We start from the raw sequence: 14,174 nt of genomic DNA, 5'->3' as shown, positions 1-14,174 counted from the left end.
AGCAGTTTTGTTAGAATCCAGTTTTCTTTAAATGCTCAGATTACGACAAGAATTTTTCCTGCGATCACTATTGTACAGCGGTGTAACGATTCCATTTTTTCCTCGTCAAAGATCAGGCCACAGTTTAACTTCCTAATAAAACCTTTTGTATTCATATCAGCAGGAGAAAAACAACCAATTTTGAAATAACATCAGTAGAGGACTTGTTCTGAAAGAACACCAGCAGCAATCTTGCCGCGTCGGTTCGTGTCTCATTGGGCAGATGGTATTTGATTTTTCCATCGATTAATGTACCAAAATCGGAAATGGATAGAATAAAATAGTAGTTTTCAAATCATTATTAAAAATAGTTTAATTCAAGTCAAAGTATATTAAATTTTAGCTTGAAATGATGAGCAAAGGCATCAGGCATCCCAGCTTTCACGAACAAGATTACAATCTTGCTTGTCTTGACAATATGTGTGAAGGTTTATGGCATTAGCAACACAGTATATAGTTAAACAATGCCAAGAGTTTGTTTGATGTTTGAGCAGGCTGGCATGGGTTTCTTGAGGTCAATGATGGGGAACCCAGAAGCAGTGGCTAATATTGTTCCAGTAGACATTGTAGCTGATATCATCATTGCTGCGCCCTGGTTCAGAGAACACAAAATGTGAGTATATTGTAAAAAACTTAACATTCTGCAACTTAATATTAACTTAAGATATAAACAAATACGGAACAAGGTAACTAACTTGATAAGAAATGGAAAAAGAGACGATAACTTCAAAAAACTAGGCAAAAATCCAAGCCCAAAAATTATTTATAGGACACTAAAAACTTGTAAAAGAAAGGACAATACCATCGATTTACCAAATCTTGATGACTTGAACGATTACTTTGTTTCAATTAGACCTGCAAAATTTAATAACGAAAAAAGCAGTTGCAAGATACGCAATAATGAAAAAACGATGGTACTTCATCAAACAAATGAATCAGAGGTTACAAAAATCTTGAGGAAAATGAAAAACAAGAAAAGTACTGGTCATGATGGAATCTCAAACGAAATTTTGAAGTGTTGTTCTCCCATTATTGAATGTCATCTTGCAAGAGCCATTAATTATTGTTTGCTAGAGCGTATTTTCCCAGATTCATTAAAAATAGCCAAAGTAATACCCTTATATGAAAAAGGAAACAAGACTGACCCTGGTAATTACAGACCTATCAGTTTACTGAGTACAATAAGCAAAATTCTGGAGAAGATCTTACTTAAGAGGATGATGAAATTTTGTGTAAAAAATAATTTGCTAGCGAACAATCAGTTTGGCTTTAGATCTAAAATGTCATGTGTGCATGCAGTTGCCACCATAACGGAGTATATTCGAAATGTTATTGCCAACAAATCAACTGGGCAAGCTAGTTTTATTGACTTAAGCAAAGCTTTTGATACAATAGATCATGAAATTTTGTTACTAAAAATAGAAAGATATGGATTCAGAGGTCCAATTTTGGAGCTATTAAAGAATTATTTAACTGGGCGCACCCAGTTTGTAAGTACAGGATGCAAAAAAACGACAGAAAAGCAAATAGTTTGTGGCGTACCTCAGGGCTCTGTTCTGGGCCCTTTTTTGTTCATTTTGTATATCAATGATCTCCCCGCAGTTTGTAATGAAAGCACTTTAGTAATGTTCGCAGATGATACTACTGTTGTTAATGCCAGTAATGACAATAATTCGCCTCTACAAATGGATGTTGAAAGAGTTTCCAACTAGTTTAATACTAACAAATTAACAATTAATTATGTCAAAAGTGAAGCTATAAATTTCGGTAAACCCACAAAAGAAAAAGTAAAACTCAAGGATATTGCTCTAGATTACAACACATCTTGTAAGTATTTAGGAATCTACATTGATAAGAACTTAACATTCCGTGATCATGTTGATTTTGTTGTTAAAAAACTTAACAAGTTTTGCGGACTAATGTATCGGGTACGACATTTTTATCCAAGAAGGTGTCTTCTAATGTTTTATGACTCTTTTGCCAAATCGGTCATAACTTATGGTCTATTAGTCTATGGGAACACAAGCAAACAGAATTTAGAAAAAATTGATAGGGTACAGCGAAAAATCATTCGAGCAATTTTTTTCAGGAAAAAATATGAATCCTTAGGTCTTACACTAATTGACAACAAGATATATACTGTTTACGAACTTTACGTGATTGAACTTGTCAAAGAACTTTTTAAACAAATAAGGTCCGAATCTCCGCTACAATACATAATTCCGCAAAGTCTAGCAGTCATTAAAAAACAAACGAGATGGAGTTTAAGAGGCCTATTTCCCCCATCAATTTCGAAAACTACAAAAAACAAAAAGTCATTAGCTAACTTGTTGAAGAAAACATGTAATTGGCTAAAACAACTGAATTTATTACCCGAAAACTTTCAAAACTTTAGTTTTCAGCAAGTGAAAGCACATATATCAAAAATAAGTGAGCTTTACATTAAAGATAATAGGGATGTTTTTGCCCTCTATTACTAACTTTTAATACGCTTCAGCAAGATGACATCAATTTATTTGGGTTATTAATTTTTTGCGTATATGGGCACAGACTTCAAGAGCAATTATGCTCATTTTGTGTCCTAATTGGATTGTAATTGGATGTGATGATTGAAATGTTGTCCAATACTATCCAATTGAATTAACTATTCTAATATTAAGTTAATAAGATCCTTTTGGCGACAATAAAAAGCAAATTAAATTCCAAAAATCTTTTTGGATAAAACAACCAAAATTGAGCCTTTTCCATACAAGTTGCAAGTTGATGAAAAAATATCAACTTAATATTGTGATCGAACCGTTTTTCAAATTTCTTCTCAACAGCTTATGAATCTACTGGCTCTCGGCACCAAAAACCTATTAGCTTCTAAAAAGTGAACTGATTTACACAATTTATGTTTGTTTGCTTTTTTACTCTTTTACATTTAACAACTGAATTTCTTTCTTTACGAGTCGGTTAACAATTCTGATACAATATATAAATTTTATTTCTCCGGTACAAAAATTTAAATCAAAAATAAAACTTCCGTATTTTGGTTAACATAAAAATAACATTTGAAACACTCGAAGCATAAAAATAACATAAAAGTATTTTTTTCTCAATTCCACTTACTGAGCCTTAAGACCAAGAAAACAAGGATCGTTGGCAACTGTCTTTTTTTGAAATCAGAATCTGATACCGTATATGAAGATCTTGAAATAATTGCCGAAAAATTTCGACTTAAAGGTGCACGCCTCTCCTGATTTTTAAAATTTTTCAAATCCATATACAAGGGCGTGACCGACCACTTTACGGACATATAAATTAGCCGACAAGCACTTTAGCTCATCATCATCATCATCATCATCATCATCATCATCATCATCATCATCATCATCATCATCATCACCATTACTCGCCACAACTGTCGCGAATAAGAGCTCTCCATTGTGGTCGGTGCATAGCAGTTTCTTAGGCAATGATGAACCACTCTTCATCCCATTTTTTGTGAGACATCATTGGGGGATTGAGGTGTTGTTTCAGTTCTTCGCACACGATGCTTCCCCAGGTGGTTTTTACACCACCGGGAGGCCGCTTCCAAGAGGGCTCCTTGACGAACTCAAGGGTGGCGTTGGGGAGACAGTCCTCAGGCATCCTCAGAACGTGACCGAGCCACCTCAAGCGTCTACGTTTGATGGAGATGTCAAGGTTGTTGATATCGGTGGAGTCTCCAGCAGTTCGCGGGAGACAACGTGGAGTCTCCACGTTGAACACTCTAACAATGCTTCGGCTCTCTGAGTACATCGCGCGTAGCACACATATCACTTTGTTGGGAAGGCTAAGGCTTGCGGCAATTTTTCATTTGCTGTCATGGTTAACGCTGTCGAAGGCTGCTTTGAAATCTACGAACGCGTTAGATTTGATGCGGTTTAACTGGTTTCTCCGCTCAAGAATTTGTCTAAGGGATAAATTTGGTCCCTGCAAACAACACCGCGTTTGAAGCCTGCGTGATTCTTGCTCACAGGGGGGCAAAGACTGGTTCAATTCTCCTGCACATCACTGTTGCAAGTAACTTAAACTCAATGTTCAGGTGAGAGATGCCTTCATATTTGGAGCAAAGGACTTTGTATACCATCTTGTGCACAGGGACAATAACGGCGCCTTTCCAATCATTGGGGATGTCTGTACCTGTCCATATCTTCCCAAACAAATTCGAGAGAGGTAGTGCGAGCTCGTGGGCTGCAAAGGTAGATGTCTAGGGGGCAGTTCGCCGTTGCCAGCTGCTTTGCCTGTTTTCAGTGTTTTGAGCGCAAGTCTAACCTCTGCACTAATGGGAGCGGAATAGTTGACTTTGACAAGGGCATCAAAGACTTGCGGGTTGACATCTGCTGAATCATTGACAGGATTGTCCCAGGAGTGACTCAAAATAGGCTGCCGATGCTTCGCTCTTTTCGTTGCTGTCGGCGATGGATCTACGTTGGAATTCTACGCTGCATGTGGATCGCCTGCTAGAAATTGTTCTGATAGTCTTGTAGACAAGGTAGTTTTTGCCTACTTAATCAGCCGCCGGGTCTTCATCGGCTAGTCTACTGACGTACGTAACTTCGTCGGCGCGGACACTCCTCTTAACTGCTTTTCTGGCAAATTTCATCAACTCCTTCGAGCGGCATTTGGCCCTCCTGGCTATGAGGGCCAGAGACTTGGGTGATATCCAGGGCTTATGGGCTGGATCTTTCTTTGCCAGGGATCTCGTTGCAGCTGCTGACATCGCATTTCGGATTGAGGACCACGCCGTCTCGATGTTGAGGTCATCCAGCAATGTTTGAAGAAGCGAGTAGAGAGAGTCCCTGTAGCCGTCAAGTACAGCTGGAATCTGAAGGGAAGCCGTGTCGAGGTCGCTCTGACGGACTTTTTTGGTGTGAGCTTTCAGCTTGAACCGGATCTTGGCCAAGAGCATCTTATGCTCTGAGTCGAGGACAGTGTTGTGCCGGGTAGTGGTGACATCAAGGACTGAGGAATGCCACCTTTGTTTGACAAAGATGTAGTCAATATGATTTTTGTCCGATGGTCTTTGGACAGCCAGGTGACCAGGGCACGGGGGTTTTCCTTGAAGGTTCTGTTGGTGACAAGGAGCCCTCTGGCCGGGGTCATCTGGGCTAGGTGGTCACCGTTTTCATTTCTGCCACCCGGAGTGAAACTTCAGATTGCTGCATTTTTGGTCAAGAGGGGGCACCTAGTTTGGCGTTCCAGTCACCGGGCAAAAGCAGTAAGTCATTTTTTGGGATCGAGTCTAACAGATCGTTGAAATACACGTGGAAAGTCTTCTCGAAGCATGGATCAGCATCTTCCAGGGGACTGTAGGCAGAAATAAAAGAGATGGGGAATGGCTTTGCAGAGAGTCTCAAATGGCATAAGCGAGAATCAAAGGGGCGCCAGAACATCACGCAGTTGACTGGATTCAGCTGATTCGCAATGCCGTTACCATGAAGGCCACATTTTTCTTCACCTGAAGTGAAGGGTTTGTATGAGTTCACACCGTTTGAGTGATGGATGACGCATGCATCGTATGCCGGTAAACGAGTCTCATGAACGCAAGCAACTGTCGCACCGCGGTTGCAGAAGCTGTCGGCGAGCAAGGGTTTGCTTTAAGGCTGCAAAAGAGTGCTACATTCCAACTAGAGAGTGTGATTGTCCTTTTTGCAGGTGTGGGCGTGAAGTGTGAGTTCGCTGTCCTTACTTGTCTGCCCACTGCTGCAGGGCATTCCGTCACCCAGCTGGCTGCAGGGCATTCCGGGATCACCACGAGGAGGTGTGCATCCTTCCACACCCCCCCGTACACTTTTAGCTGACAGTTTTGTCACCAAGCTGGCTGCAGGGCGTCCAGTGGGCACCACGAGGAGGTATGTATCCATCCAACGCCGTAAACTTTTAGCTGACAACTTTGTCACCCAGCTGGCTACAGGAGTTCCAGGGGGCACCACGAGGAGGTATGCATTCATTCAACTGACAAATAGAGCTGCTTGAATCTGATTCTAATCATAAAAATGCACAAGAATTACTTTGCGCGTGATAAATTTTCCTCTGTTACAAGTTTTTGCAAATAAAACTAAATTTGCGTCAAAATAAGCCTGAACTAAGATAGACTTTGAGTTTAGAGGTTTCAAAAGAAGCAGCAAAACCTAATAATGAAGAATTTCTCCTTCAAAAAGAATGAAACCTGGGCAACTACCGTATGCTTCACTTTGCACTCAAACCAATTGCCCCTCGTGTTGGCTAATGGATAATTGTTTAGCGAGAATAACTTCGAATCTCTTCAAGCGTAATCACTTTCCACCAGCGGAAGAAATCAAAGACAAGAAATTTCGTATTTCAAGTAGAGCACGGTCTGTTTCCTTTCCAACAGCGACTAAAAATGTTCCAGAATTGACAATTAATGGTGCTTGAGCAGTGACAGCAAACAAAAACACAATTTTGCATCATGGGGAGGGAGTGATAAATTTTTCATCTGATCAAGATGCAGAACATTTGGTTCGATCAGGTTACATGCTTGCAGATGGAACTTTCAAGTGGACACCGAAACGTTGCATTCTAATTTTTATACTTTTTGTTATAACTGGAGATTGGAATTGACAATTTGCGTGGGCGCTACTTGGGCGGAAGAACTGAAGAAACTCATCACAAAATTGATGCAATAAGTAAAAAAGTCCAGCCAAAATTTCAAATTCGATTAAAACCAGAAGCAATCATTACTCACTACAAAGACGGTGTTGCAGCAGCACAAAAAATGGTTTTTCAGAAGATTGGGGATGTTATTTTTGTTTTTTCCAGCGCATTTTTATGAAAAAAGACCAGAAGTTAGATCGTTTCAACAACTTTAGGAAAATGAAGTTTTATAACAAATTGCAAAAATGTTATGTGGACTTGCGTTTTCGCCCGAACAGAATAGAAAAGAGGTCGTAGGTAAATATGAACTACGAAAAAAGCATTATATCTCAAACCAGATCCCGTATCCTTATTTGGGAAAAAATTCGATTACCTCCAAAAAATTGGATTTTTGCTGGTCGATATCCAATAAAAATATGTATTGTCTTTGGTAGGACAAAAATATTTTGGATGACAAACATGTGTGAAAAATCGATCAGATCGTGGAATTAGGACGCTGGGATATCAAAAACTATGTTTTGAAATATTTTGAAAAATGTGAGCGACCATGATCAAAAATCGAAGATCAAACTGTGCAGGTTTTCTCATGGTGAAGCTCCAATTCCTCAAGAAAATGAGATACAAAGACTTAAATGAATAACTTATTAGTCTCAAAAACTCCATTCGAGTGCTCATATTTCTGGTTTTGAAATTTTTTTACACAATTTTATTATCTTCGCCGGCTGATTATCGAGTCGTTTAATTGGTATGTTGGCTAATATCCCTAGCTCCATATATTGAAAAAAACGTTATACAATATTTAAATGTTTTTAAATACAAATGTTCTCCTGGATAAAACCGGATTTGTAGAAACTGCATTCTGCGTTTGCTGCAGTTTTTACTTTTTCTGGATGCAGTAAACAAACAACCCAAGTGAGGTGCAGACCCAATTTGCATTATGATCAGGCCCAATCAAGCGCACACCCGTGTTTTCTCTGACCGAAATTGCAGGGCCTGGACGGAAGTTTGAGCGCACTAGAGTCTGGACCATGGTCTGGAGTTGGTCTGATCAGGGGTCAATTTAATCTGAAAAGTCATAGGCGCATTGTAGCGCACTTGAGTCTTACCATAAACGGTTCGAGCGCATTTGGGTCTGATCAGAAGCGCATTCGAGTGCCATTGGATCTGATCAGAAATGTTTTCAAACGCAATTGGGTCTGATCAGGGAACTCTTCGAGTGCCTTATTGTTTTTTTTGTTTTTTTTTACTGAGAGTTGTTGGCTCTGCCAAGAGGCAACAATAAAGAAGAGTTCTGATCAGGGACTCAACTAAATTCCGATGGCTCTGATCAGAAAAAGGAGTCCAGCTGATTGCAAGGTTGGTCCCCTTTGGAGGAAACTTTGATTATCTGGAGACCACGATGTTTTTCATCGAAAGCCGTCTAAACTCATCCATTGAGTCAGAAATATACACTAAAGGTTATACTTAATAAAATTTTTTCTCAACTGTTGGGTTTCGTTTTCTTTTTACAATACTTTTATATTTTTTTTTCCATAGATGAATTAAATACTGCAAAAATCCGTTTTTATCAAATAAAAATATCATAACAAAATTAAGAGATTTGTTCATAAGTAAAGTTTGTCTCTGATCAGACCATTCTGAGCTCACTTGGGTCTGATCATAACCTCTTCAATCGAACTTGAGTCTGATGATAGTCTGATTAAGGTCTGGGCAATGGTCTGAATCTGAGTCTGGACCATAATCTGAAGACTGTCTGATTGAAACGCCTTCCATCTGAAAAGTCTGATCAGTGATCTGTGCCTGTGTCTGGAAAGTCTGATCAGAGGTAACTTGGGTCTGGAATAGCTGATCAGGGTTAATTTCTGCCTGGAAAGTCTGATCACAGATAATTTCGGTCTGGAAAGTCTGATGAGACAAAAATGTGGGTCTGGACTTCAACCTAGGAAGTTATATCACTCTTGATAGTGAATTGCGTTTGGGGCACATTTGGTCTTCTCAGGATTTTTCGGTTTGAAATGTTTAGTCTTGGTGTTCGCGCATCCCATTATATGACCACCTGTCATTTGGTCCACTGATTTTTAAACTTTTGATCTCATCCTCTGAAATTTTAATATCAATATCGCCCCATCCGTTTCTAAAACTGATAGTCACATGTGAAATCATAAGCGATTCTCATAAGGTTTCTAATGTTTATATGCGCAGCTTTAAAACAGCTTCAATTTCATTTTTTCGTCAAGGGAAAAGGGTACTCTCAAGCCCGTTTCCTCGATATCATTACTACCAACGGTTACAATCTTTGGTTCTGGTCCCACTTTTGTGGGAGGGAGGAACTATATACGCAAATGGTCTTTTTGTTCAGTCAGTTTTGGCCGATAGCTATATTCATTGTAGAGAGCTGAGAGTGGAAACATTAAAAAGCCCGTCCGGCGTAGACTTTATTGTTCAATTGATTTGTTTTATTTTTGTTGTTCCAGTGGATTTAAAAAGGTTTTGATTTTAAAAAAATAGTGGACGATTTCTTTTGTTTTTGCTCATTTCTTCCGTAATTTTAGCCCAAAATTCAGTAATTTTTGCTAAAGTTTGATAACATTGTCAGCAATAGTGTCACCTTCAAAAATAGAAGTAAAATGCTGAACGGTTTGATCCAAGTTAATTGCTACACTTTTGTTTTTTTTGCAAGCCTCAAATTTTCTTATCAAAAATGGTTCTACATATGCCTTTGTAACCAACTTTGTTTAAGTCTACCATCAGAGGAGACCCAAAAACTGTGTTTTTGAATTAAATAAGAGAGCGAATTTCGTTTCTATGTCAAAAAACAGTCTTTGAAAAATTGCCCGTTCTTCGTTGTTCGGGGGGTATCAAAAAAGCATCCTTTATATTTGGCACATTGAAATGTTTTGTTCGAGAAAGTGTCTGTTTCGCAAACAATTGGAGCATATAGATGTTTAGTAGGACGCGCGACTATATCAGAGCTAGTTTTATTCCCAGAAATTAATAGTTCGTTCGTCTTTTATTGAGGTGCGACCCTCTTTTTCTAAATAAATTTGACCAATTCTGCATTATAATAATTACTGACGTGATGGCAAATCAAAGATCAATAGGCATAAGTCGCATTTACATGTAAAAGAGTTTCAGTTAACTTTACCTAATACAGTTTGAGTCTGAGCTCATGGAGTTTTTCGGCATTGACAGAGTGTTTGTGATAACTCGAATTGAATTCCTATACACTTCCAGCACTTTTTAATTTCTATGTAGTATCTTGAATTGTTGTCACTAATCAAAACATACTATTGGTCTCATTAATTGGTACAAGTAAGAAAACCGTGTTTTCAGTCGATATCTAACGGTTCATGTAATATTATGTTTATAGGTTACTTTATGTATATTTGTAAATATATCAGTGAATTTTGAACTAAGCATCATTTATTTAATGTGTTTTCAACCTGTAGCTTAGTCTCATTACAGACAGCTTATTTTTTCCATGTGAATTGAAGTCTAGTTCTATAATGCTCTTTTTTCCAACTAATGGTTTCTTGGCTTTTTGGCTTTTGAGCTAAGAAGTTTAGAAAAACTTTGTGATTCCAAAATGATCGCCAATGTTTGAGGTTCATTTTTATTTTCTTCACAAAATTTCACTTTGTTGACAAAGACAGGTTCAATTGATGTCTATGGAAAATAAATGGAACATACTCAATGTTTTTGGTAAATGTTTTCTAGTTTTTCTGGCTGCGCAACCTTTTTCTCGTAGAATTTACAAGAATTTTGACATCTAACTGTGTTTGTTGGCCTTAATGCTTTTCATAACTTCCGGACGAAAATTTTTTTTGAAAAATTAGTTTTTGAATCTTACCCGCTTTCTTCGTGGTTTTGTCGTCATCTAAATTGAACTCATTATCGAATGAGTATCTTGAGCTTTTGTCTGAAAGAAACACTTATTATGTTTTTAATTGCATTCCTCGACTGATGTCCTTAGGGATAGAAAATGTATTCGTAAAAGATTTTTGAGATTTTTGTACTGGTCGATACTTCCTGTTGTTTTTATCATTTTTACATAGACTCTTTGAAAAATGGACACCTTGATCTTCAAATAGGACCCATTTGAGGATTTGAAAAACTTCTAATTCAGCAATATTTTTTGTTTTTTTAAAAAAAAATCTCATGGTAATAATGGCTTATATTACATACTGTGGTCTTTTAAAATTGTTTGGTAAATTTTGGTTTCCCTGATTGTTTATTCGCATTATACGGACTAGTCTCGATAACATCCATCTCAATTGGATTCCTATTCAGTCGCAAGTTAAACTGCTTTTGTTATAAATTGAAAGTTTTTTGTTTTCATGACTTTTGAAAGTATTTGTTTTAAAAAAGCTAATAAATTTTTGAGCTTTGTCTTTTTTGTCACGGTTTTCTCGTTAAATTATATTATTTTTTAATAGAAGACTCCCTGTTTTTTGCTGTTTGTGTAGTAGTATAACAGTATCTGGATGATGACGGGTCTGAGTTGCCTCTTTATGAGGTCTAACATCAGTTTTCAATTGCTTCTTAATTTATTCATCAAATTATGTAAAAGACTCTTTAGTGGTTTAAGTTGATACCTAACGTTTTTTTAATTTGAAAATTTCGGTATTTTTTGGGAAACTAAATAAACAAACCTTTTCATTACAAAAAAGATGAAAGACTTGTCCATAATCAGACTCAACCGCAACAATTAAAAAAAACAGCAGGAAAGGCAAAGTTAAAAAAAATTTCAATTTTGCTCTTCCTGCTGTTTTTTTGAATCGTTGCTGTTGATTCTGATTAGGGATAAGTTCATTATCTTTTTTGTAATGTAAAGATTAATTTATCAAGTTTTTTTGTAATTGGATGCCATTTTGATTTGTCATCCTAAATTTTTTTTTTAAATAGACATCGGGTTTCGATTGTAATTGAAGCTTGTTTATGCTTGAATTTTACGTTCGTTTTCACTGATAGACATATTAAATGCAGGTTTCATCGGTCCTCTAATGCGGCCATACTCTACTCAATTAGTGGTTTATTGAACAGTATGTTACTTTCTTAAATTTTTCTATTTCTTCCTCATTTGGTCCACCATTAGGTTAAAATCCTTAAGAGCGCGGTCGCAACAATATGCGCAAAAGCACATTAACAAGCCTCCTTGTTTTTTATAGCTATTTTTCCATCAGTGTATGAATGCTCCATAACCTTGCCTCTCGGCCAAAATTCGTTTTTTGAGTCTGAAATATAAAATTTTGGTGTTCAAATTTTTTTATTTATGTCATTTATAATTATTCGTGATACTAATTGTTCTTATTCACTGATACAGTCAATGTCAGATCATTCAAAGAGCTGATTGATGTTTGATGTTTTACCAGAATACATCTCACAAGTTTTTGTAGAAAACAATATTCCAGACTTTGATTGAATAAAAAGAAAAAAAGAGTTTGGAGATGAGTAAAAGCGTTGCACAGTTGTAAAATCATAAGAACCCCATCACTGACAAGTGTAAAATCAGAATTGGACCAACTCTGACAGGCCAAGAATGACTTGAATCGTTCTATGAATAACAAATGTTATTGACTTAGACTTACACTTGGTCACTTATGAAACAGATTAGAAATTAGGATCGGGTATGTAGATTGAGAAGAGTCATTTGAGCAAGAAAAAGGAAAATTTAAGGGTCAAATTTTTTGTTGCTATGTGATGAGTGTATCCTAAGTTTGCTCCAAAATTAGAAGAAAAATTGCGTGCAAAATGTTTTTAAGTAAGAAGTGCGCCGATTTTGCTATGAATTTTTAGAAGTTCGTTGCATTTCGCGCATCTCAAAGCATATAGTTTATTGCTTTAAAGGTATTGCGCTAAAAATGTGCTGACGCCTCGACCCGGGCTCAACAACTTCTGTGAAGACAATTTTGTGTATTCCCTTTGAAAAAAAAAACCTTATAGAACCTGCAATGTCATTCAGAATTTGCAATGTCATTCATGATCTTCATAACTTGAATCATCTTGCCATGTTTCTTATCAAGTTTCAATATAGGTTACCGTAAATCAGGGCCTTTAATGTGCTTGAAGCCGATTAGTAGATGAATCGATAAATGCTTTCTGAGTAAAGAGTGAGATTTGAAACAATATTATATATTTGACATAGATTCCGGCTCAATTCAGATAGCTTTGTCGATGTTCCCAGGTCGAGGTCTTCGCTTAAAATTGCTCATGATCGAAACATTCAAAAACATAGAGCCATGATCGGACTCTACTTTGTTTAAACTTATACGTGCGTTCCTGGCCTCATTTAACTTCCCCGTACGATTAGAATTTGCCTCGTTTATTGTTTTGGAGCTTTTTTGACCCTCTCAGAATTGTTTCCTCGTTTTTGGCCTGTTAACTTTAAATGGAACATTTTTGCCCAAAAACAACTATGACCATACTTAGCATAGTTAATTATCATATGTAAGATAAATCTGGTCCTCGATTCAGGCTTACCGTACGAAGTATAACAGTCATTAGCAATTAAATACTAATTAATGGCAATTATAACCAACTTGCTACTTCTCATCTTTTTTATTTATTTTCAATAAACAGATTACAGCTGACGTCTAAGTTCAATGCGGCCAATCATCGAGTTGAGAAATTTGATATAAAGCCGGCAGAGTTCAATCCAGTGATTAATACAGAGACTGGATATGCAGACGGGAGGATGGACTGGAATAGGATGCTGCCATTTGTGGCGGAGTGTTTCCGGAAGAACCCTCTAGAGAAAGCCATGAGATACCCCAGTTACAGCTGCACCGACAGCTAGTATGTATAACTCTCTCTACCAACTAAACTTAGTTTAGGCGTGTACAAGCTGGATGAAAAGTAGGTTTGTCATAAATGTCACGGCCGCTTACTGAGCTGGAGACATCCCTAGTGCAGACATGAAATTATTAAAGGACCATCCTCGACATATTTTGGGCACAAAAAACTGTCCTGGATAGGTTTTTGGTATGACAAGAATTAGTTTTGAGGTTCTCGACTTTGGCCGGCACTAAAATAATCGTCCGCAAATTTCCCTAGACAAAAAACGTGTCCTCTAATTTGGCTAGTCAATAAAAAATGTCCTCAAGTTACGCTCACAACTGTAGCAATATATACACTGCCGGGTTCTGCAGTTTCTGCAGAGTTGTAATTGAAGTCAATTTATATGTTTTTTGATTAAAAGAGCATTAGATGGGAAAAACGTTCAAAAACTAGGTGAAAAATTTCTGCTATATTCGGTTTTTAACAATAGACACCGTCGGTACACTTTGTTTTTCCGGTATCTTTGATTTTGAGTATCAGAAATATTCGGTTTGTTTGTTCTGGAAAGAAGGAAATCTTCAGTATGTTTGATTTTTAAACTAAACAAATGTTCGATATGCTGGTTTCAAACTTACGAAATCTTCGTTTTTTTTCAGTTTCAAACGTAGAATTTCGTCGTTTTTTATGCGTAAGAAGTTTTCGGTGTATTCTGTGTG

At 37.2% G+C, this 14,174-nt stretch overlaps 1 protein-coding gene across 1 annotated transcript in view; it reads left to right on the top strand.

The window, feature by feature from the left end:
• The window catches only part of LOC142335315 (fatty acyl-CoA reductase 1-like), a 97,979-nt gene that overhangs the window by 40,493 nt on the left and 43,312 nt on the right, over positions 1-14,174 (top strand). Inside the window, exons 6-7 of the mRNA XM_075383762.1 lie at positions 534-652; positions 13,261-13,476. Of these exons, the coding sequence (XP_075239877.1) occupies positions 534-652; positions 13,261-13,476 (335 nt within the window). The remainder of the gene's footprint in view (positions 1-533; positions 653-13,260; positions 13,477-14,174) is intronic.

This window comes from Convolutriloba macropyga, chromosome 2, assembly GCF_964194025.1.
Source record: "Convolutriloba macropyga chromosome 2, txConMacr16.3, whole genome shotgun sequence".
NCBI lineage: Eukaryota > Metazoa > Xenacoelomorpha > Acoela > Convolutidae > Convolutriloba > Convolutriloba macropyga.
The sequence above is the reverse complement of the archived record's forward strand: the minus strand, read 5'-3'. Positions and strand labels throughout refer to the sequence as shown.